A 25,050-nucleotide genomic window follows, 5' to 3' on the forward strand; every position below is an offset into this window, starting at 1 on the left:
AGCTACTTTTTTCCTTTTTTTTAAATTTTACTCTTGAATTTTTACTGGCGCTTTTTAGATCCAATGTTTACATTTATCAATATAATAAATTTAATGACAAACTTCAAAACATGCAAAAATCTGTGAAAAGGCCCCTTTAATACATTGTTAAAAACGAATGTCAACTATTCGCCTTCTGTTTGCAGCTTGCAAATGACGTATTTAAAATAACCACAGCGGAAATGATTCAACTATTAAAGGCTGCACAAGACACTTTAAAACAAGTTGAACATAGTTCACATAAAACGCTTGATGAGATTCGGGTGTACCTTAAACGTTGTAAGAAGGATTTAAAACAACACGTCGACACATGTAAACAGGAATTGGATCAACACACCGAAAATTGTAAAGGTGTTCTGGATGGATATTATCGAAAGCCTTACGAATGTAATTACGAGCAATGTTGTGAAGGTATGTCTGACCGTATCTTTGTCTAACAATCGATTTCAGGTTTCATATTACAAACAAAGTGCATCTTCAGCAGCAGCAGCACCAGCCGGAGATAACCTTACTTAAGCATGTGATTCTTCGTTTATTGCCAGGAGCAAAGAAAAGACATACACATACACAACAAACACACACATACATGAATTTAACTTGGGTCACCGCCTTATTACGGTTAATGCAAGGCATGGGGGATAAAATGAATTTTATCGAACTCATCAAAATGTGCAAAGTGATATTTATTTAAGTGTTTTTAGAGATAAATACCAAAGCAATACCTTTTTAATTAGATAATACTAAAATAAAACACCTTAATTTAATACCAGTTTACTAATCAATGGGTGGGCACAATTCAGTCCAATAGAATTGTAACATTTTGAATCACAATGGACAATACTAAAATAAGTACCAATAACATAAATTTGAATGTTTAGATCATCTTCATAACAAAACGCATGAAGAGGCCGTTAAATGGTTGTAAAAGACCTATTGACATACATGCAAGCTTGCTTGTGTATGTTCAAACAGCAGATATATGTCAGACATGTAATATTTATTTTATTATACCGAACAAGTGATTAGAACTTGACTGTGTTAACCTTCAAATCCTCCTCGCTTATCGTTGAAAAACGTTTGCTTGCAATATTGCTTGTCATTTTGTCGTCTGTTTACAACGTCATAAATTGCGTAATCAAGTGATAAGAAATTGACTGTGTTCACCAGTGCACTTTTATTTTTGTTATCAAAATATAAATGGTTATTCATTGCTTTATTTAAATACAATTATTGAATATTAAAAATGTTCATGGTTCTTATAAATTGTTCATGTTTGTAAAGTTATTCCGTATAATAAAATGAATATTACATGTCTGACAGGGTGACCTCTGTCAGACATGTAATATTTATTTTATTATACCGAACAAGTGATAAGAAATTGACTCTTTTAACCTTCAAATCCTCCTCACTTATCGTTGAAAAACGTTTGCTTGCAAGATTGCTTGCCATTTTGTCGTCTGTTTACAACGTCATAAATTGCGTAATCAAGTGATAAGAAATTGACTGTGTTCACCAGTGTACTTTTATTTTTGTTATTAAAATATAAATGGTGTATATTGCTGTATTTAAAAACAATTATTGAATATTAAAATTGTTCATGGTTCTTATAAATTGTTTGAAAAGTTTGTTCGGTATAATAAAATAAATATTACATGTCTGACAGGGTGACAGTAAGATTGTCAACTTTCGGAAAAATACTGCCAACCTCGGCTTCGCCTTGGTTGACAGTATATCCTCAAGTTGACAAAATTTACTGTCACCCTGTCAGCCATGTAATATTTATATAATGTATACGTTATCAACACGCAACGTGTTTAAACAAGGTGACCCATATAGTGCCAATTTTAAGGGCCCAGTAAATTGTAATTTTTATGTGATCAATCATTACCATAATCAAATTATCAATATAAGTGCAAGTCTATCAACGTTTAATAGGGCTAACATAATCCGTATAATAGAAACTAGCAACTGGTGCATACGATATATCTGGTCGAATGCGTGAATACTGTTGTTTTATATATACAATTTAGCGGAGTTTGAACTACATGCTTCAATATTGCTTTGTAATATTGCTAGGTGCTTTAACTGTTTTCTACCAACAACGCAAGACGTTAAATACACAGTTGTTGGTTTCCACTAGCCGGACTGACCCTAATTTTCGGTGCCGATAAAACCCTTTTGTGTGATATTTTAGTCTGATAGTTCGTTCTTATTTGTTCTTAATTCGATCGTAAAACACAATCGGAAACGTAAAGTTTACCTAATTTTCATGAACAGTCGAGTGTGATTTTTTTTTGTAAATTTAGCATTTGGATCATGAAACAAAACTCATCGTTTCAAGAAGTAACATTTTTATGGTAAATTATCTTACGGTATATACACAATAATTTTAATGAACTGTAAAGAGTGTGTTGGTTATAGACTATTGGATTTATAGAGTTTTGCATATTATATATTTACTATCTTTTTTATACTTTGCTGACTTCTTCACTGAGTTGTTTCTAAAATAATTTAATATCTATAATTTTGTTTTTATTAAACGTGTTCATGTTCTGTATAGATTAAGGTTTACGGACAATAATGGATTTACGTTGAAAAGTAAAATAAAAATTCATTTTTGTAAGTTAACACAATTTAATAAATGATGTTTTTGTCGCGTTGATGTGGTCATTATTATAATATTAATGGTACATATAACATAATAGTTTTTCATAATTTTAAACGTCTTAAGAATATATTACTTTAAATTATTTCCATAAAGAGGTTATTTATTTATTTTCCGCAGTAACCGCAGTCTTATAAAATTGATTTAACTGAGAATCGCCATGCGATCAATAATCAAGAGGTGCATGCTATTGTTAAATAAAGTCGATAAAAACGAGATAAAGCATATGTGTCAACATATATGTATAAAATCCGTGGCCCAATTAATTGGCAGCTTCCGACGCACCAGCGTATTGCCTGTTTGCAGGCCCATTTACATATTGAAGAATGGAACGAATTAAATGTAGAAATGGTATGTTCTGACTTCTAAGCACACGTGAACTAACCCATTGTATACACTTAATGTAATTGATACTTAAATGTTAATACATATTGTTTGAATTTGTCAATTTGTTTTTAACAAATTCATATGATAAATTCCTTTTAACAAGGGATTTCCAAGATTCAACAGGTAAATGTGCTCTTGTATTTGTGCGTTCTAAATTCTAAATATTTTATGTTATTGAAATTTAAGTTAAGTTATAACGTTGTAAACACTATTCGATTTTCGTTTCATTTGTATTCGTATATTCTACCATGAGCTAGTGCCCATCAGTCCTGAAAAAGCTTGTAGATCGCCCTACATACGGTTTATTTCAATTAAAATGTAAAACACGATTATTTCCACGAACAAATAATGACATAAAATACAGAATTTATAAGCATTAAAATAAACGAACAGTTTTCAAAATAAAAAACTTATTTTGACAAATAGTTTATTTCAATGGTAGCATAACTGAACGAGCAATGGCTAAACACAGATAACACAATACACCGTAAACACCTTTATTTTATACATAATATTTTAAAACATAAGCTTTATCTTCAGCCTCAACAATGTGTTTATACAAAGGTCTGCCTTTCTGGACGTTGCAGTGTATAGGTTTATGATGATTTATTATTCTCGACCGTTATAGGGAAACGTTTTGGGGATCGTGATAACGGAGTTAATGTGTTAATGTTATAGTATAAGTATACTTTAGTTAGTATATGAGCCGCGTTCTGAGAAAACTGGGCTTAATGCATAAAGTAATGTCCCAAATTAGCCTTTGCACTCCGCACAGGCTAACCTGGAATTTTTTGAAAGCCGTTTCTAAATGAAAATCCACCGGCAGAGAGTTTCAGTCCTGCATACTGCACAGGCTTATCTGGGAAGACAGTTTACGCAAATATACTACGTACAGTTTTAATGCATGTGCGTAAAGTGTCATCCCAGATTAGCCTGTGCAGTCCGCACAGGCTAATCAGGGACGACACTTTCCGCCTAAACTTGATTTCCGGAATGAAGAGACTTCATTGAAACGAAAAATGTCATAAAAGCGGAAAGTGTCGTCCCTGATTAGCCTGTGTGGACTCCACAGGCTAATCTGGGATGATACTTTACGCAATATGCATTTAGTCCAGTTATCGCAGAATAAGGCTCATATAATCACTAATGTATTAATTGACTTGTAACTTGTGACTATATAAGTATTGGCAAATCTTTCGTAACTTCATTCAGCAACTGAATATTAGTTACAAGCGACTTATAAGCTGATTGAGTTAACTAAGTAGGAAACATATTTAAGGATAATTCTTGAAAAAGACCTCACATATGTGAGACTTAAATTTAGCTGTAAAAGATAGTATAACCATCTCTAAAACCATTATAATCATCGTTAAATTTCAAGACCTCATTATGTTGATGTTGAATGCCGATTGGTCTCTGATATCCATGGATAAAGGGTAAATATTACGATGCTCATGCACAATGGCGACTGATTTAAAACCACTATAATAAAAATGCAGATTTTGAAAGGCGGAATTGATATATCACGGTAACTTGCTTAAATATAGGGACGGTTGCTTTGCCGACGCCTTTTACTGTTAAGACTGAAACAAATAAGTTTTCATCTGCAGCGTTTATCACAACATTTAATTGTGTGGACATGTCACAAACGTAGATGAATATGTTTTTAAGAACTTTGATGATTTTTCTTCTTTAAAATTTTCTTCTAAATTGTCTTCTTCTTCTACATCATTATTATCATCATCATACTACTACTACTACTACTACTACTACTACTACTACTACAACTACTACTACTACTACTACTACTACTACTACTACTACTACTACTACTACTACTACTACTACTACAACTACTAGTACAACAACTACTACTACTACTACTACTACTACTACTACTACTACTACTACTACTACTACTACTACTACTACTATTACTACAACTACTACTACTACTACTACTACTACTACTACTACTACTACTACTACTACTACTACTACTTCTATTACTACTACTACTTCTACTACTGCTACTACGACTTCTACAACTACTTCTACTAGTATTAGTAATGTAGTAGTAGTAAATTTAATTAATTTAATTAATTTTATTAATTGTATTATTGTTATTATTATTGTTATTATTATTATTATTATTATTTGTATTATTATTATTATTATTATTATTACTATTATTATTATTGTTGTTTTTTATTTTTTTATAATTATTTTTAAAAATTTTTATTTATAATTATAATTGTTAGTTTTATTATTATGATTATTATTATTATTATTATTATTATTATTATTATTATTATTATTATTATTAGTGTTAACAATTTTAAACTGGATGGCGTCATTAGTGGAAATAAGGTTTATTTATAATTTTAGATTTTCGTGAACGGTTAATAAAGTTCTATACGACGACAAAGAAAACTGTGTCTGTTTCACCACTGAGGGAGGGTCGTGACAAACCCATCTGGGATGTTTTTGTGCAACCGAAATTGAGCCACGTTACAATAGAGAAAGATGGATCTCGAAAGAAAACGAGAAACTCGGTTCACCAATACAAAGCCTTATTTTATAAAGATGAAATGCTCAGTAGTCGTGTATTTGTTCAAGGAGAGCCGGGGATGGGGAAAACTACATTCCTCACTAAACTGGCTCTTGACTGGTGTGATGCAGTGTCTGAGCACAATCCTGATCACAGGCCTACATTTAGTGATGTCGATACATTGAAGGAGTTCCGGTTTCTCTTTCAAATATCACTACGAGATGCAAAGGAGCAGCGGGAGGTTATAGAGATGATTAAAACACAAATTATCGACATGATATACCCTGGTGAAGTAAAACGTGAAGAGACCGTTAAGCTTTTACCACATATCCTAGAACGAGAGACATACATCGTTTCTATGGATGGGCTTAATGAATGGGTTGATCGTTTAAATCAATTTGTTATACCGTTTCTTGCACAATGCCATTCAAAGTGTGTGTCCATTATTACATCACGGCCATGGAAAATGGCGGATGAGCGAATCAAAGATTCTGAAATAAAAACATTAATAGAAGTTGAAGGAATAATTGATACAGAAGAACTAGCAAATAAAATTATAAACAGTCTTCAAACTGGTAATGTGAAGACAACCCCTGAATTCATGAAGTACGTGAACGAACGTCAATTTGGGAGTTTGTTGAAGTCACCCTGGCTGCAAACTCTGTTAGTCAATTGTTGGATGAACAAGATGGAATTGAGTGGCTCCTTGTGTGAAATAAATTGTATTTTACTAGACACACTTTTTAAAAATGCACTAGCGGAAAAGGGATATTTTCAAGAAGAAAATTCGTTTCAATGTTTAACAAATACAAGTTTTATTCAGCGGCAGATCAATATTTTTGATGCACTTGCGAATGTTGCATTTAATTGTACGTTTTCATCGAGTAAATCCCCAGTGTTCACCGAACGGGAAGTATTGAATCACATGTCAGAGAAGCAGTTGAAATTTTGTCTTCATGCTGGTGTTTTAACGAAAAGATACAGCTCTAATATAGCAGGTCAGAATGCACAGTTTTCATTTTTACACGAGACTTTACAGGAATTTATGACTGCCTATCATATCGCAAATTCCAAGCAGGACCTTATAAAACAGTTCCGAACCGGATCTAAATATAATGTTTTAGAGATGAGCCAGACCATAATTTATCTATGTGGACTCGACTGTAAAAAAGCTAATACTCTTATTAATTGTCTGGTTGACGACGAGTTCCTCAAAGCCATAAGCCACGGACTGAGCATGTGCATTAAGGGATTTTATAATCAGGAAAACTTATTAGCATTTCAGGACGACAATGGCACAAGAAGGAACGTTTTAAAATCAAATAATGATAACCTGGATTACAACGCACGTTGCTACGCACTATCAGTCTTGTTCCAGCGCATGATCATTGCTGGATGCATAGAAGCAACTGCCAGCGGTGAAAAGGACATTTGTTTGAATTGTAGAGACTTCATATTTAATCAGAATCTTACTGAGTCCGATTCAAATGCGTTAGAACAGCTTTTATTGTACAACTGTGCAGATGTGCGGTCACTTATTGTAGAAAGTAATTGTCTACAAATAAGCGAAATATTGACAGTCATACACAAATCCAAACATTGTCTTGCACGTGTTATGATACCAATGACACCGGAAATAAGTAAAGAATTACATCATACGAGCATACGGGAGCTGAACTGTATCGGACAATTTGACGTATCATCATGTTCCTATGTTCTGCCGTCCCTGTCTCAGTTAACATATTTGAGAATAGAAGACACAAGCTTTTTGCAAGACATAGCTCTTCCTGAAACAATACAAAACATTGTATTGTCGAAATGCGAATGTTCATATGAATGGCTGTGCAGCTTGTTGATCACGCTCTCTTCATTAGATCATCCTGTCGAGTGTGAGCTGTGGGATGTTGTATTGCAGTTAAGTGAAGACATCCGTGGAAACGAGGCGCATACACATATATCGGACTTGCGATCTCAAATACTGTCACATGACATGTCCAACATTGAGATATTAGTGGAAAATGGCAGTAAGGAACTGTTTGAACTATTACGTGATACTAGTATTGGGATCCTTACTCTGAGGACGGCTAATTGTGCCTCATTAGCATCCGAGATTCTTCACACGCTGAATAAGCTAACTAAGCTTTATTTGTGGGGAACCTATACGGGTAGATGTGATCTGAGACTGCCTGCGTCATTGCAATGTATAAGTCTCCAGGAATGCGAGTGTTCATCTGAGTGGCTGTGCAGCTTGTTGATCACGCTCTCTTCATTAGATCATCCTGTCAAGTGTGAGCTGTGGGATGTTGTTTTGCAGTTAAGTGAAGACATCCGTGGAAACGAGGCGCATACACATATATCGGACTTGCGATCTCAAATACTGTCACATGACATGTCCAACATTGAGATATTAGTGGAAAATGGCAGTAAGGAACTGTTTGAACTATTACGTGATACTAGTATTGGGATCCTTACTCTGAGGACGGCTAATTGTGCCTCATTAGCATCCGAGATTCTTCACACGCTGAATAAGCTAACTAAGCTTTATTTGTGGGGAACCTATACGGGTAGATGTGATCTGAGACTGCCTGCGTCATTGCAATGTATAAGTCTCCAGGAATGCGAGTGTTCATCTGAGTGGCTGTGCAGCTTGTTGATCACGCTCTCTTCATTAGATCATCCTGTCAAGTGTGAGCTGTTGGACTTTGTATTGCAGTTAAGTGAAGACATCCGTGGAAACGAGGCGCATACACATATATCGGACTTGCGATCTCAAATACTGTCACATGACATGTCCAATGTTAAGATATTAGTGGAAAATGGCAGTAAGGAACTGTTTGAACTATTACGTGATACAAGTTTTGGGATCCTAGACCTGAGGACGGCTGATTGTGCCTCGTTAGCATACGATATTCTTCACACGCTGAATAAGCTAACTAAGCTTTATTTGCGGGGAACCTATACGGGTAGATGTGATCTGAGACTGCCTGCGTCATTGCAATGTATTTGTCTCTGGGAAAGCGAATGTTCATCTGAGTGGCTGTGCAGCTTGTTGATCACGCTCTCTTCATTACATCATCCTGTCGAGTGTCAGCTGTTGGACTTTGTATTGCAGTTAAGTGAAGACATCCGTGGAGACGAAGCGCATACACATATATCGGACTTGCGATCTCAAATACTGTCACATGACCTGTCCAACATTGAGATATTAGTGAAACATGGCAGTAAGGAACTGTTTGAACTATTACGTGATAAAAGTATTGGGATCCTAAACCTAAAGACGGCTGATTGTGCCTCATTAGCATCCGAGATTCTTCACACGCTGAATAAGCTAACTAAGCTTTATTTGCGGGGAACCTATACTGGTCGGTGTGATCTGAGACTGCCTGCGCCATTGCAATGTATTAGTCTCCAGGAAGGCGAGTGTTCATGTGAGTGGCTGTGCAGCTTGTTGATCACGCTCTCTTCATTAGATCATCCTGTCGAGTGTCAGCTGTTGGACTTTGTATTGCAGTTAAGTGAAGACATCCGTGGAGACGAAGCGCATACACATATATCGGACTTGCGATCTGAAATACTGTCACATGACATGTCCAACATTGAGATATTAGTGGAAAATGGCAGTAAGGAACTGTTTGAACTATTACGCGATACTAGTATTGGGATCCTTGACCTGAGGACGGCTAATTGTGCCTCATTAGCATCCGAGATTCTTCACACGCTGAATAAGCTAACTAAGCTTTATTTGTGGGGAACCTATACGGGTAGATGTGATCTGAGACTGCCTGCGTCATTGCAATGTATAAGTCTCCAGGAATGCGAGTGTTCATCTGAGTGGCTGTGCAGCTTGTTGATCACGCTCTCTTCATTAGATCATCCTGTCAAGTGTGAGCTGTTGGACTTTGTATTGCAGTTAAGTGAAGACATCCGTGGAAACGAGGCGCATACACATATATCGGACTTGCGATCTCAAATACTGTCACATGACATGTCCAATATTGACATATTAGTGGAAAATGGCAGTAAGGAACTGTTTGAACTATTACGTGATACTAGTATTGGGATCCTAGACCTTGGGACGGCGGATTGTGCCTCATTAACATCCGAGATTCTTCACACGCTGAATAAGCTAACTAAGCTTTATTTGCGAGGAACCTATACTGGTCGGTGTGATCTGAGACTGCCTGCGATATTGCAATATATTAGTCTCCAGGAAGGCGAGTGTTCATGTGAGTGGCTGTGCAGCTTGTTGATCACGCTCTCTTCATTACATCATCCTGTCGAGTGTGAGCTGTGGGATGTTGTATTGCAGTTAAGTGAAGACATCCGTGGAGACGAAGCGCATACACATATATCGGACTTGCGATCTCAAATACTGTCACATGACCTGTCCAACATTGAGATATTAGTGAAACATGGCAGTAAGGAACTGTTTGAACTATTACGTGATAAAAGTATTGGGATCCTAAACCTAAAGACGGCTGATTGTGCCTCATTAGCATCCGAGATTCTTCACACGCTGAATAAGCTAACTAAGCTTTATTTGCGGGGAACCTATACTGGTCGGTGTGATCTGAGACTGCCTGCGCCATTGCAATGTATTAGTCTCCAGGAAGGCGAGTGTTCATGTGAGTGGCTGTGCAGCTTGTTGATCACGCTTTCTTCATTAGATCATCCTGTCGAGTGTCAGCTGTTGGACTTTGTATTGCAGTTAAGTGAAGACATCCGTGGAGACGAAGCGCATACACATATATCGGACTTGCGATCTGAAATACTGTCACATGACCTGTCCAACATTGAGATATTAGTGAAAAATGGCAGTAAGGAACTGTTTGAACTATTACGTGATAGTAGTATTGGGATCCTTAACCTGAGGACGGCTAATTGTGCCTCATTAACATCCGAGATTCTTCACACGCTGAATAAGCTAACTAAGCTTGATTTGTGGGGAACCTATACGGGGAGATGTGATCTGAGACTGCCTGCGTCATTGCAATGTATTAGTCTCCAGGAAGGCGAATGTTCATCTGAATGGCTGTGCAGCTTGTTGATCACGCTTTCTTCATTAGATCATCCTGTCAAGTGTGAGCTGTGGAATGTTGTATTGCAGTCAAGTGAAGAGGCCCGTGGAAAGAAATCTCATACATATGATGCGGACTTCCGATCTGAAATACTGTCATATGACCTGACGAATATTGAGATATCTGTGAAAAATGGCAGTACGGAACTGTTTGAACTATTACGTGATACAAGTATAGGGAGTCTGATCGTTACCGCTACTGACAGTTGTACATTGGAAACAATTATGCGAAGAAAGATGAGCATGTTAAAAAAGATTAATTTAGTTGGAACTTATTTGACACGCTTTGAATATGATTTACCAGAATCCCTAGAGTTGATGTATTTGGAAGATGGGAAGTGCTCATTGGAATTGTTGTACAGTGTCTTAATCAAACTGGCTCCAATAAAACACCATGTGCAATTAGTCGTGGGGGACTGCTTCGTGATATCGAGTAATGAAACCTGTGCAACTAGTTTAAACGATTGTGTAATGCAATCGGAATGTTCAACAAATGTTAAAGCTGATGTTAATGATAGTTCGAATACGAATGTGTCTGATTTACATACACAAATGGTGTCATGTGACATGTCGAACATTAAACTATGCGTCTTAAAATTCCATAAAGAGCGGTTTGAAATGTTGCGAGGCACGAGTATAAGAACTGTGCAGCTTCAGGCTTTTGACGATGTTTCACTGACATTTATGACACAAAACACGTTACCCGCGTTTACAGAAATTCGATTACAAGGGAGTTACTTGACTGATTTTAATCACACATTACCACCGACTCTTCAATTCATTATTTTACAAGAAGGATCATGCTCATCAGATTGGCTGTACAGTTTGATGTTAAAACTTTCAACGCTTAATCATGCAGTGCGCGTCTTCTTAGATGAATACGTCGTTTTACAGAGGCAAGAGGCGATTGGAAAAGACCCCGAACCGCTAATGCGAGGTGCAGATTTGTCAAGTGTTAAGTTGGAAGTATTTAAGGATTGTCCTGGATTGTATGAAACATTACCGTCAATGCATATAACCAGTCTGAACATGACTAAAATAGAACACACCGACCTGCTTTCACAGACACTGCCCCTTCTCACCCACTTGCAGCAGCTAAGGATTTGTTTGAACAAGTATGATATGGAGATGAAACTGCCAGAATGTATTAAGTATGTGTTTATAATTTATAAAACATTGTCCCCATCATCACTGCAACAATATGTAAATAATCTGTCTACTATCAAACATAGTGTACAGTGTAAACTGCTGTTCCGTGTGGAAGAGAATGACGATGAATATACGAGAATCAAGCAAAACTTTTGTGAATTAAAATCAGTTAATGTCCAACATTTTGAAATTGTGAACAAAAAAGGTTCTGCTCGTAAAGCTGCTGCTCTTACACTTTCTGCTACTGCTGATGATTGCGATGACGATTATGACAAACATTTACTCCGATGGGAGGGAGAATCCGTTGATTCAAAACCATGGATTCACTATTGTAAAATTCGTCTGAACATTTTGTACACAGACGCCTGTGGAGTGAGTTCTTAAACTCGTGCGTTTTCAACGCATCGTGTTATTTTATCGTTTGTTGTAGCAACTTTAAAAGGGATACAAAGGTGTATAATATATTGTGTAAAATTGTATTTTCTATTGATAAAGTCTGTATTTAATGTTCGTATTTTTGCTACAAAAAGGTTTGCTAATCGTACATTTATTTTAAAAAATTTTTAAAGTTTTATTTTTGAAAATGTATGCGTTTGAGCTAAGTCACATTTGACAATTTGTAAGTTGGAAATATACTTACCCGTATTATTATACAAAATTAATTAAACGTAATTCTTATATTGCAATAATCAACATTTTTAATGATAATATATGAAATCCAAACGAGTGTACATGAAACCAAATAGTCAAACTTTAAAATGACACAAAACCAAGGCCATTAAACAACACAAAATAAAAGGCCATTAACCAACACCAAGAAATTCTTGATCAAAATGTGTCATTTACTTAAAAGACGTGTTTGTGCATCGTGCTTTATACCGTGGTCATCATCCCGGGCAACAAATTAAGGAGCAAAGAAGTCAACCAATGGTTGTCATTGGTATAATCAAGTAATCAGCCCAAAGAATGGTCGCCACCGTTGGCAACTACGCTTTAGCCATTTATCGGGTTACCACGTCGAAAGCGCAAACAACGGTCGATAACGTGGATTACCAAGTCAGCAGTGCCACCCATGGTCATCTCGCGGGTTAGCAAGTTAGTAGCTTAAACCATTGACTTAACGCGGAATTGCCTGGTCAGAAGCGCAAACAACGTTCGTCAAACTATTTACCTTAGTGAGCAGCGCAAACTAATCTCGACATTGCGGGTAACCAAGTCAGAAGCGCAAAACAGTAGTTATCGCTGGTACTACCGTCAACACCCCAAACAAATGGTCATCATCTCGGATTATGCCGTCAGCAACGCACACCATGGTCGTCATCGTGGGTTATACCGATAGTAGCGCACACCATGGTCGTCATCGTGGGTTATACCGTCAGCAACGCACACCATGGTCGTCAACACGGGTTATACCGTCAGCCGGGCACACTCTGGTCGTCATCGTGAGTTATACCGTAACTAGCGCACATCCTGGTCGTCATCGTGGGTTATACCGTCAGCAGCGCAATCCTGGCCATCATCGCGGGTTATACCGTCAATAACGTACACCCTGATCATCATCGCGGGTTAAACCGTCAGAAACGCACACATTGGTCATCATCGCGGGTTATACCGTAACTAGCGCACATCCTGGTCGTCATCGTGGGTTATACCGTCAGCAGCGCACATCCTGGTCGTGATCATGGGTTATACCGTCAGCAGCGCACACCATGGTGATCATCGCGGGTTATACCGTCAACAGCGCACACCCAGGTCATTATCGCGGGTTAAACCGTCAGCAGCGCACACATTGGTCATCATCGTGCGTTATTCCGTCAGCAGCGCACACACTGGTCATCATCGCGGGTTTTACCGTCAGCAGCGCACATATTGGTCATCATCGCGGGTCATACCGTCAGCAGCGCACACCCTGGTCATCATCGCGGGTTTTACCGTCAGCAGTTCAAACAATTGTCGTCATCGTGATGTTATCCGTCAGTAGCCCAAACAATGATAGTCATTGCGGCATTTACCGTTAGAAGCGCACACAATTTTCGTCATCAAGGGTTTTACCGTTAGCACCGTAAACAACGGTCGTCATCGTTGTCGAGGGTTATACCGTCTGCAGCGGACACCATGGTCATCATCGCGGGTTATACAGTCAGAAGCGAACACCATTTTTGTCATCGCAGCATATACCGTCAGTAGCGCACACCATTTTGTCATCGCAGGTTATACAAAAGCACCGCTCACCATGAACATCATCGCGTGTTATAACGTAAGCTGTGCTAATCATGGTCGTTATCGCGGGTAATAACGTAAGCAGTGCTCAGCATGATCGTCATTGTCTTCGCAAAGTAAGGTCCACGTCGCGGGATGCAAAGTCAATAACAAAAATCATGGTCATCATAGCGATGTTTCCAAGTCAGCGCCGCTCGATTGCTCAAAGGTATGTGTGCAATTTAAATTGAAACATTTTCATATATATCTTAACGTGATTGTTTTCATTGTCCAGTTTCAAGTTTATTCAAATGAATAACCCATTCAAACGATATTCTCAGTTTTAATCAATACGATGTGATTAAAATCAGCAAACTGATTAAAATCGAGTTAAGGGTCATACATATCATTAACATTGCATAATCTACACAGAAATAGTATTAGTTTTTTTTTAAATTATTTATGAACATCTATGAAACAGTTTCAAAATAGGTCATTTATGATTGAAATTTGAATAACATTAGTATAATTTTGCACGTTTTCATTTTAGCTGCAAGAACGTGCGTCATTGAGCCCGCAGTTTCTAAGATTCACAAGAGCAGGAACGACAACTCTGCAGTTAGATTGTAAGGGAAGTCAATAATGTTAGTCTGAATCTTGTGAAACGTCGTCAGTTTTTGATGTCATTATAGAATAGATCCTGCAATAATTAATAAATACACCCGATTTGTATCGATTTAATAATATAAATACAAATGTAAAATGCAATATTTAACCGTCATAAAGACAAACAATAAAGTAAAAGTATATAACAAATTTTGTTTGTTTCGGTAAACTAACAGTTTTCGTTTACTCGTGCTCAATGTATAAAATGAATAATAAATTTATAACTTTGTCCAAAAAGCCTTGTAGTATACATTCGAAATATCGCCTCTTTGATTGTTTTTTTCTATTTAATTTGAGCAGGTGCTCCGCCGTGGTCTCAGGAGTACAATTAATAAGAAATGTCAAGGGACCCTGATTGAGGATGAAATACCGCACAAGAATAAGGATCACCGCACGTTTTACTGCACTGTGTCAAGGGATCCTGATTGAGGATGTAATACCGCACAAGAATAAGGATCACCGCACGTTTTACTGCACTGTGTCAAGGGACCCTGATTGAGGATGTAATACCGCACAAGAATAAGGATCACCGCACGTTTTACTGCACTGTGTCAAGGGACCCTGATTGAGGATGTAATACCGCACAAGAATAAGGATCACCACACGTTTTACTGCATTGTGTCAAGGGACCCGGATTGAGGATGTAATACCACACAAGAATAAGGATCACCACACGTTTTACTGTACTGTTTCAAGGGACCCTGATTGAGGATGTAATACCGCACCAAGAATAAGGAACATCGCACGTTTTACTGCACTGTGTCAAGGGACCCTGATTGAGGATGTAATACCGCACAAGAATAAGGATCACCGCACGTTTTACTGCACTGTGTCAAGGGACCCTGATGCGCACAAGAATAAGGATCACCACACGTTTTACTGCACTGTGTCAAGGGACCCGGATTGAGGATGTAATACCGCACCAGTAATAAGGCTCACCGCACGTTTTACTGTACTGTGTCAAGGGACCCTGATTGAGGATGTAATACCGCACCAAGCATAAGGATCACCGCACGTTTGACTGCTCTGTGTCAAGGGACCCTGATTGAGGATGTACCAACGCACCAAGGATAAGGATCACCGCGCATTTTACTGCACTGTGTCAAGGGACCCTGATTGAAGATGTCATACCGCACAAATAATAAGGATCACGCACATTTTACTGCACTGCCCGTTTCGGTCTAGTCTGTATTGTAACGTGGTATCCCCGCGACGGAGAAGAAAACCAGCTCTGCTGTACATACTAGTGAACGTTTAAGGAGCAGGTTATCAATGTCTTGATAGTTTCTTTTTGTTTCCGATGACTGCAGTCCGTGCCAATACTTTCTCATCATGAAGCGTTCATTGAACATGGTAATTTTTAGTTAAGTTTTGTCGGGATTTGATTAACGCTTTATTTTGTACCGTTTTTATTTACGTAAAGCACGATATTTTACACTGTTAATTCGTAATGTTGATAGACACTTTCGAAGATGATCTACTACACGATAACATTCAAAAATCGTTTGTGGATGTTTTTTGGGTTTCCAAAATAATTTCTATCTGTAAATATAAAGCTGAAAATAGCGGTATTGGTTCACTGTGTAAGTCATTTAGAATAACAAAAGTGTAACTACCTTATTCAAATTACGTTTTTACGTCGATATTTTTCGTATTATCTTTATGCAACTCCTTTTCCTATGTTTTACATTGAGGAGATCCCTCAACGCAATATACAAAATGATGCACGTGCATAGTGGTATAGCTGCATTTGTAAATAATTTGTTTGTACATGTAAATTTGTTGTTGTTTTTTTTTACAGCGGTTAAAGCAAAAAATGTTTTCATTTTCCGTGTGATCGCCATGGTTATGGTTTTGATTATGTATAATTCAGATATTACCATGTACCTCGTGAATTGATGTAAATAACATAATATTATTTCATTTTATTTCCTCCTTTCGAATGATCTTGCAAATACCTTGTACTGATATTAAATAACATGCACATAGAATGTAAATGCATTCATGCATAAATAGTGTTGTTGTACATACATATTTTTATAAACTGTATGCAAGTATATTCATTTCACATTTAATTTCAACCTACTATTGTAAGTCGATTAATGCAAACATAATGATCGATTCAAGTTCGAAGAAACTGTTCTGAATACTGTAAAATATTATTTGCTCAGATTTATGCCATTATAAGAATCAATTCAATAATGCAGAAATGGTTCTTATGATTATATTATTGATACGCAATTCACACTAGTTCTTGAAATTTCAAACCAATATAAACATCTCAAAATGTACTTATAGTAAATGCATTTTTAACGGGTTTCATGGTAAAAATCCATTGTGTTAAGTACAATTATTTTAATGATCATAATCATTCTTTTTTTTTAATTCATAAATAACGGTCGAACGTTACTTTATAAATATAGATTTTCTTCAAATATAACAAAACGTAGATGTATTATATTATGTCTTTAATTTGTTGTTTGTGCTAATATAATTGTTGTTTTACGGGTTGTAAATACGCTGCAATGTAAGATTTGATAAGTACAGTATGGTATGCTAACGTGGCATATGACTGCTTCTATTGACCGAACATATAAACATACCGCTATAGCCTTATTGTAAGATTGCTTAAGAAGCTCTGTAAGCAACAACGCAGTTCGCGATTTAATCGTATCATATGTTTAAGTTCATTATATAATCGAACTTATTTGATTTATATAAATTTTTAGCATGTCAAATATCGTTTCGGCGAATGATTCTTTACATTATCCAAAGAGCCATTTAAATTTATTTGCCGAAGGTTTAACTGATGTTTCAAGAGCACGTGCATATATATATATATATATATATATATATATATATATATATATATATATATATATATATATATATATATATATATATATATATATATTTTAATGTCAATGAACATTTATCGTTGAATTAATGTATTGTTCAATGCACGCTATCAATTAATTGAACGTGGAACTGTTGATTGAAATTAAGACGAATCATCATGAAATCATTAAATTGTGTTTAACAAAACAAAGCGTACATTGTATGAATGTGAGTGCGTTGCTAACATTTTCTAAATACTATTGTTGACTTAACCAGAAAGCTTATGACAAAATATTGTTTTACAAACTTGCATTTAACAGCACATTATTGCTCCTTTCTCAGTATACAGACTATTATGTTGATAAGTATTGTAAACCTGTAACGGAAGGACATGTTGAACGCTCGTAGGTGTATATGCTATTTCAACAATGCCTTCGTTGTACACGCTATGTTTGAATATTACGTAATGATATTATAATGTAGTTGGTATACATTAAATTTAATTGTTGTCTTTTTGAAATATTAATGATGTTATTTTTGCTGTTGGTACTATGTAAATGTCACCAGATTTTTTCCCTTAAACATACATAAAATCGTTCGTCTGCAAATATGCTCTTTTTGATTTTTTTTTAATTATTTAAAACAAAATCAATAAAAGTTGTTAAATATATAGATATTTATGCCCCCCTTCGAAGAAGAGGGGGTATATTGCTTTGCTCATGTCGGTCTGTCGGTCTGTCCGTCCACCAGGTGGTTGTCAGACGATAACTCAAGAACGCTTAGGCCTAAGATCATGAAACTTCATAGGTATATTGATCATGACTCACAGATGACCCCTATTGATTTTGAGGTCACTAGGTCAAAGGTCAAGGTCACTGTGACCCGAAATAGTAAAATGGTTTCCGGATGATAATTCAAGAACGCTTATGCCTAGGATCATGAAACTTCATAGTTAGATTGATCATAAATAGCAGATAACCCCTATTGATTTTCAGGTCACTAGGTCAAAGGTCAAGGTCACGGTGATCCGAAATAGTAAAATGGTTTCCGGATGATAATTCAAGAACCCTTATGCCAAGGATCATGAAACTTGATAGGTACATTGATCATGACTGGCAGATGACCCCTATTGATTTTCAGGTCACAAGGTCAAAGGTCAAGGTCACAGTGACCCGAAATAGTAAAATGGTTTCCTGATGATAACTCGGGAAAGCTTATGGCTAGGATCATGAATCTTCATAGGTACATTGATCATGACTCGCAGATGACCCCTATTGATTTTCAGGTCACTAGGTCAAAGGTCAAGGTCACAGTGACAAAAAACATATTTACAAAATGGCTGTCACTACAACTTAGAGCCCATATGGGGGGCATGCATGTTTTACAAACAGCCCTTGTTTTAGTATACTTGTATAGTATAAGTGTGATTTTACAGTAATTTAATAAACACTGTTCAAATGCATCATGACATGCGTCTTAAACATATAGGGCAATGTTTGTTCCGGTTTAATTTTTAGTCTTCAATAGTATATCTTACGTTTTCCATACGTATGCTAGTACCCGTTACTATGTAACGCTAAGTCTTTTTATTCTGTATAATATAAGGTATTCTTATTTCGGAAAGAAACGCTTTTACTAATTGTACAGCAATTTGGGCATATGTTATGATAGAAACCGGCTATGTATTTACCTGATGTTGGTTATGCTTACATAGTAATGAATGTATCAAAACTATGTTTTGTAATATTGCTTGTCCATAATATCTCGTTTTTACAAAACAATGATATACTGGACGGTTACCTTTTTATTTTTGTAAATGTTGCATGTGTGTTTTGTTTATTTATTTATCGAAATATAAGAGTACTAACCTTCCAGTTGAGTCGAACAAGCTAACGATACACGTCTATTATTGCAAGTTACTGGTTCAAAACTGGGACTAAGTTAATGCAGAGTTGTAGTATCATAGCCAAACATATGAGATTTAGCTCACCTGAACAAAATATGATCATGGTTATCTTGTGTGATCGTGGTTTGTCCGTAACGCGTCGTGCGTCGCCCATCGTATGTCATCCTTCGTCAACATATACGTTGTTAATACTATTAGTGCCATATTAAGTTACTTCATTCTTCATGAAAATTGGTCAGAGCATTTGTCAAAATTATATCTAAGCCGAGATCAAAACTTAACGGTAGTCATGTCGGGTTAAAAGTAGCTAACTGTCATTTTCGAAAAAAAGCTTGTTAACACATAAAAAGTTACATTAAGGTAGAATCTTCAAGAACTTTTGTCAGAACATTTGTTCTAGTGACGTCTTTGCTTTGAGTGGCAATGGATCCTGTTGGTCGAAAAACATGGCCCCCAGGGAACGTGGCAGTTTTTTCCTTATAACGTTTTCATAAAATCTTGTTAATACTCTAGATGCCACAGGAGTAGTCAAATCGTCATGAACATTTGTTGTAGTTATTTCTCGGCCGAATAGGATATGTTTTCCGATGCTTTGAATAACATTTCCGCCAGTTTTCCTTATGTTGCTAAGTGTAACATCGTTAAGACTCTATTGGTCAAAACTAAATCCAATCTTTATGAAACTGGGTGAGAATATTTGTCCCAATGAAATCTCGGCTGAGTTTGAAACTGGATTACGTAAGTTTAAAAGTTGGTCACCAGGTCAATTTAAAAAAAGATTGTTAATATTCTTAAAGCCATTTTTTCCCATTCTTTCTTAAACTTGGTCATATATGTGTTCTGATGATATCTCAGCGGGCTTCAGCAATGGTACCGTCCGTTGAAAAATATGGTGGACATGAGGTTAGGCAGCTTCCCTTTTATGGCTATCGTGGAACCTTTTATTAGTAACAGTTTTAATCACATCTGTCCTTATGATATATTTGCCGAGTTCTTGTCAGGTAAAAACTTAGGTCACTACGTGAAAAAGCTATAGAAGTCAAATATCACGTAGAATCGTCATGAAACTTGATCAGAACATTTGTTCTTATAAAATTCTCAGCCAAGTTTCGAAATAAAAGGATGTATGCACATTTTATATTCATGTTTTATAAAGTTCGTGTATTATTCTGAACTCCACCTTCTCAGAATTTAGTTTAGTTTTTTCAAATCTCAAATTTTTTGAAAAGACTGATAAATCACAAGGTTAGCGTGAGCTACGACATGATAATATGTGTCGCACATAAACACGGACATACTTAGAGTACAGACGGAAAATGAAATGATTGTTTAAGCTGTAAGCGACAGTGAACGCTCAAGTCGTTATTCATGGTGTTTTTCTTCAGAAATATGGTATTGAATGTGCTAAACATGTAATTTATAACATGTGATGGATCAGATGAACGTATTATGTCTTGAATAACGACTTGATCTATACTTAATAACATTCATACGTTTAATGTTTGTCTAAACGCAAGTCTTAAGAAATGAAATCACATGTGAAATGATACAACAATGTTATAACCTATTATTTGAATTTTAAATTTGATAGTTAAAATGACAAGAATGCCTCTCGTATTGATTTTTATTTCACTGTTAAGTGATATTGTTAGATTAAATAATTGTTTATTTAAGACAAAACTCTATGTATTGAAATCGATGCAAATAAACAGACGTTAATTGGCATAATGAATAACAAATACTTTGTAAATGGAATTTTTATGACATCATATGAACAAATATCTTTACAAGGGTTTTCATTGTATTTTGTATGTGATCGTATGTTGAGACTTGATTCTAGTTAGAGTATTTATTATTCACCAGAACAACATTGTGTATTAAGCATTTAACAAATACATACATCAGTGAATAAATAACTAGTAAAAATGAAAAAAGCTTTTATTGTTATTATATTGATCAGTGTCAACAACCCAGAAATAGTATTGCAATGAATGTTTTAGGGCAAACGTGTGTCATTAACATGAACACGCAAGACATCTTTCACACTGGCGAATCAGTTGAAAAGTAAATAAGCGGATTTGATATATATTGTTTGGGATCCTAACGCGATCTTTATATTCCAAGCATCATCATCAACAATAACAACATAATCTTAATATTGATGATAATGATGATGATGATGATAATGATGATGATGATGATGATGATGATGATTACGACGACGACGACGAAGACGACGTAGACGACGATGACGATGACGATGATGATAATGATGATGATGATGATGATGATGATAATGATGATGATGATGATGATGACGACGACGACGAAGACGATGACGATGACGATGATGATGATGATGATGATGATGATGATGATGATGATGATGATGATGATAATGATGATGATGATGATGATGATGATGATGATGATGATGATGATGATGATGATGATAATGATGATGATGATGATGATGATGATGATGATGATGATGATGATGATGATGATGATGATGATGATGATGATGATGAATAAGAAGAAGATGATGATGATTATGATGATGATGATGATGATGATGATGATGATGATGATGATGATGATGATGATGATGATGATGATGATGATGACGACGACGACGACGACGACGGCAACGACGATGATGATGATGATGATGATGATGATGATGATGATGAGGAGGAGGAGGAGGAGGAGGATGATAATGAGGATGATGATGATGATGATGATGATGACGATGATGATGATGATGATGATGATGATGATGATGATGATGATGATGATGATGATGATGATGATGATGATGATGATGATTATATAATCATCATCTTCACAACCAGAGTAATAACAAAGCATAATCTGCTTTCTGTGTTGACAGCAAGACTTGAGGCTGATATGCACTGAAGCATGACAGTGTTGCCGATAATAGTCCATAAGAGCGATAAAGCGGCGCACTTGTCGGTCCCCGCTTGCTAATATCCATCAATGCTGTTTTGACAATATTTGCAATATTCAGCGCAATCAGTCACCTTGTAGTAACAATTGAGTAGTAAGGTCCCCAAAATACACGTGTGAAAACCGTTATGTCTCTTTTAACTTTAATTGGCACTAATTGACATACGTGATAAATCTGCAAACTGTTAATATGACGACGTCACGTAAAAAAAACAATCATTGATGTACAGTTTAAATACCGTGCTTGATTTAAAAAGCAATATTACCCAAATACTTATCAAGAAAAAAACATATTGTATTAATGAGCATCTCTCAATCAAAAATCGGAAATGACCGATTTCGGATTTAAATGTATAAATAATCGTTGGTACTTGAATTCGTGGTTCAGCTGACCGACGAAATCCACGAAAATTCGTACCGCACGAAATTTAATGGTTTTACAGTATATAACGTTGTTCCGATTCATCCATGAAAACAGCGTTTTTGAGTTTTACTTGAGTTTGAATAAAAACAACATTCTTTTGTTGCAATATTTTGAGAAATAAGCTCGAACATTTCGCCGGTCGATTTCACTAATTACGAAGCATCAGCCTAAATGCTCAAACACGTGACATAATGGTTGAACGAAATGGTCGTGTCAAAACAATTTCTTACAATAAAAATGGATGTATACACCATACAGGAGTGAAATGAAACATAAATGTTTCTTTATTTCGACTATTCATATTTCACACAATATGACCTATTCCACAATATAAACATGGGTGGATTTATTGAACACACATTTGCCACCACTCAAAAAATATGTGGACGCATTCACTACATGCGAAGTAATTACATATAAGGCAGATTACATACGAACAATACTCTTTGGTATATGACCTATGACAACATAATCTTTTTATAAACTTCATATTGTCGAACGATTGGCATGTATTTTGATTGATTCACAACAAAACCATGTTCTTTATAGACTGTTTCAAGACAAATTATTTTTAAGGCAATTACTTGGTAATATGAGCCTTATTTTAGGAAAACTGGGTGCCTGAGTGTAAAGTGTTATTCCAGATTAGCCTGCTCAGTCCGCACAACACTGAATTTTTGTTCAGACGGTATTTCCTTTTCAAGAAAATTCCATAAAAGCGGAAAGTGCCGTCCCTGATAATCTCTGCAGACTGGACCGACACTTTACGCACATGTATTAAGCTCAGTTTAAATAGAACGCGGCTCAGTGGATTATATAACAATAAATATGATATTTGTTGGATTTGGTGGAATATCGATTTTAATCACGAGTGATCATAGAACAAAAAATATGTCCACGAGTGAAAACTTATTTTTCTATGATCGCGAGTGAATTAAAGTCGATAGTCCACATAGATAGACTCCAACAAACTTTCTTTTTATTTCATGCTACAAACGATTATTTTTTTATTTTTGCCGAAAAATCAGGTAAAACAATGAAAATTATCGATTATTGTTGCTGTTATTTTTCACTGATTGAAATAATGAATTATCAGTTTTAATCACTGATATTTTTTAATAAACCACCGGAAAGCATACAAACAAATCTGATAATATCCACATGTTCAACGGATTCAATTCTATATTGCTAATTTAGAACTAGTTAAAAATACACCGTAGATAATTTATTGGACGTCTATCTCCAAATTACAATTAAATTGAATAAGACTGTTATAATATTATTTGGCTATCACACAATTTACACTTATGGCAATTTAAAATTATTTCTTCTTCTTTTTATCAACTGCCTGCTTGACAGATGCGGAACAGCAGAATAGCACGCAACGCTGATTGTAATAGTACAACACAATTTTGAGACAACAGCTGAAAATAAGGTTGACCCACTTGACACAGTATCAATGATTGCTTCAATATTAAGGTTGACCCCACTTGACACAGAATCAATGATTGCTTCAATATTAAGGTTGACCCCACTTGACACAGAATCAAACATTGCTTCAATATAAAGGTTGACCCGACTTGACACAGAATCAAACATTGCTTGAATATAAAGGTTGACCCCACTTGGCACAGAATCAAAGATTGCTTTACTATTGAGGTTGACCCCACTTGGCACAGAATCAAAGATTGCTTTACTATTGAGGTTGACCCAACATAACGCGGAATCATAGATTGCTTCCGTATTGATGTGAGTCTTATTTATAAATAATTAGTCAGTAACATACATCATAGCTGGGCCGTACGTCTATAATTGGGCATTCGATGGTTCACTATGCGCAACTTTTATGACTTATGTCAAGTGATGAATATTTTTTGATTACACAAACCAATTAAAGCTGTACTGTCTTTATTTTCGGGTCGATGAATCCAAATGATTTGTATAGACCGGACACTATTAGATTTTTTTTAAATAAACAAGCATTGACGAATTCAATATATGTTTCGAATTGTTTGTTTGTCACGCATAATTGGACACATTGTAGTGATTCTGGCGGTTAGCTCTTGTGGGTTCTTACATGTATGGCCAATAATCATATATCAATGAGTAAACAGTAAATAATTGGGCCTAGGGGCAAATACAATGCAATACACTTTACTACCTCGTGCACAAAAGAATC

General features: G+C 36.0%; 3 protein-coding genes across 14 annotated transcripts in view; 2 read left to right on the forward strand and 1 right to left on the reverse strand.

Moving 5' to 3' along the window:
- LOC127837159 (uncharacterized) overlaps positions 1-25,050 on the reverse strand; it is a 915,490-nt gene that overhangs the window by 596,412 nt on the left and 294,028 nt on the right. The gene's annotated exons all lie outside the window — the stretch shown is intronic.
- LOC127837163 (uncharacterized) overlaps positions 1-25,050 on the forward strand; it is a 768,625-nt gene that overhangs the window by 210,007 nt on the left and 533,568 nt on the right. For 2 of the 11 annotated variants that reach the window (XM_052364077.1, XM_052364075.1), the window contains exons 2-3: positions 14,079-14,296; positions 14,618-14,693. The gene's annotated coding sequence lies outside the window, so the exon portion shown is untranslated. Of the gene's footprint in view, positions 1-14,078; positions 14,297-14,617; positions 14,712-15,033; positions 17,534-25,050 lie in introns of all 11 variants that reach the window. The other 9 variants (XM_052364083.1, XM_052364080.1, XM_052364082.1 and 6 more) reach the window with 7 other exon arrangements.
- Positions 1-25,050, forward strand: part of LOC127837168 (uncharacterized protein CXorf38-like) — a 142,233-nt gene that overhangs the window by 17,667 nt on the left and 99,516 nt on the right. Inside the window, exon 5 of one of the 2 annotated variants that reach the window (XM_052364093.1) lies at positions 186-489. In XM_052364093.1, coding sequence (XP_052220053.1) covers positions 186-476 — 291 coding nt within the window. In that variant the 3' untranslated portion in view covers positions 477-489. Of the gene's footprint in view, positions 1-185; positions 1,825-25,050 lie in introns of those variants that run through there. The other variant, XM_052364092.1, reaches the window with a different exon arrangement.

This window comes from Dreissena polymorpha, chromosome 7 (genome assembly GCF_020536995.1).
Source record: "Dreissena polymorpha isolate Duluth1 chromosome 7, UMN_Dpol_1.0, whole genome shotgun sequence".
Taxonomy (NCBI): Eukaryota; Metazoa; Mollusca; class Bivalvia; order Myida; family Dreissenidae; genus Dreissena; species Dreissena polymorpha.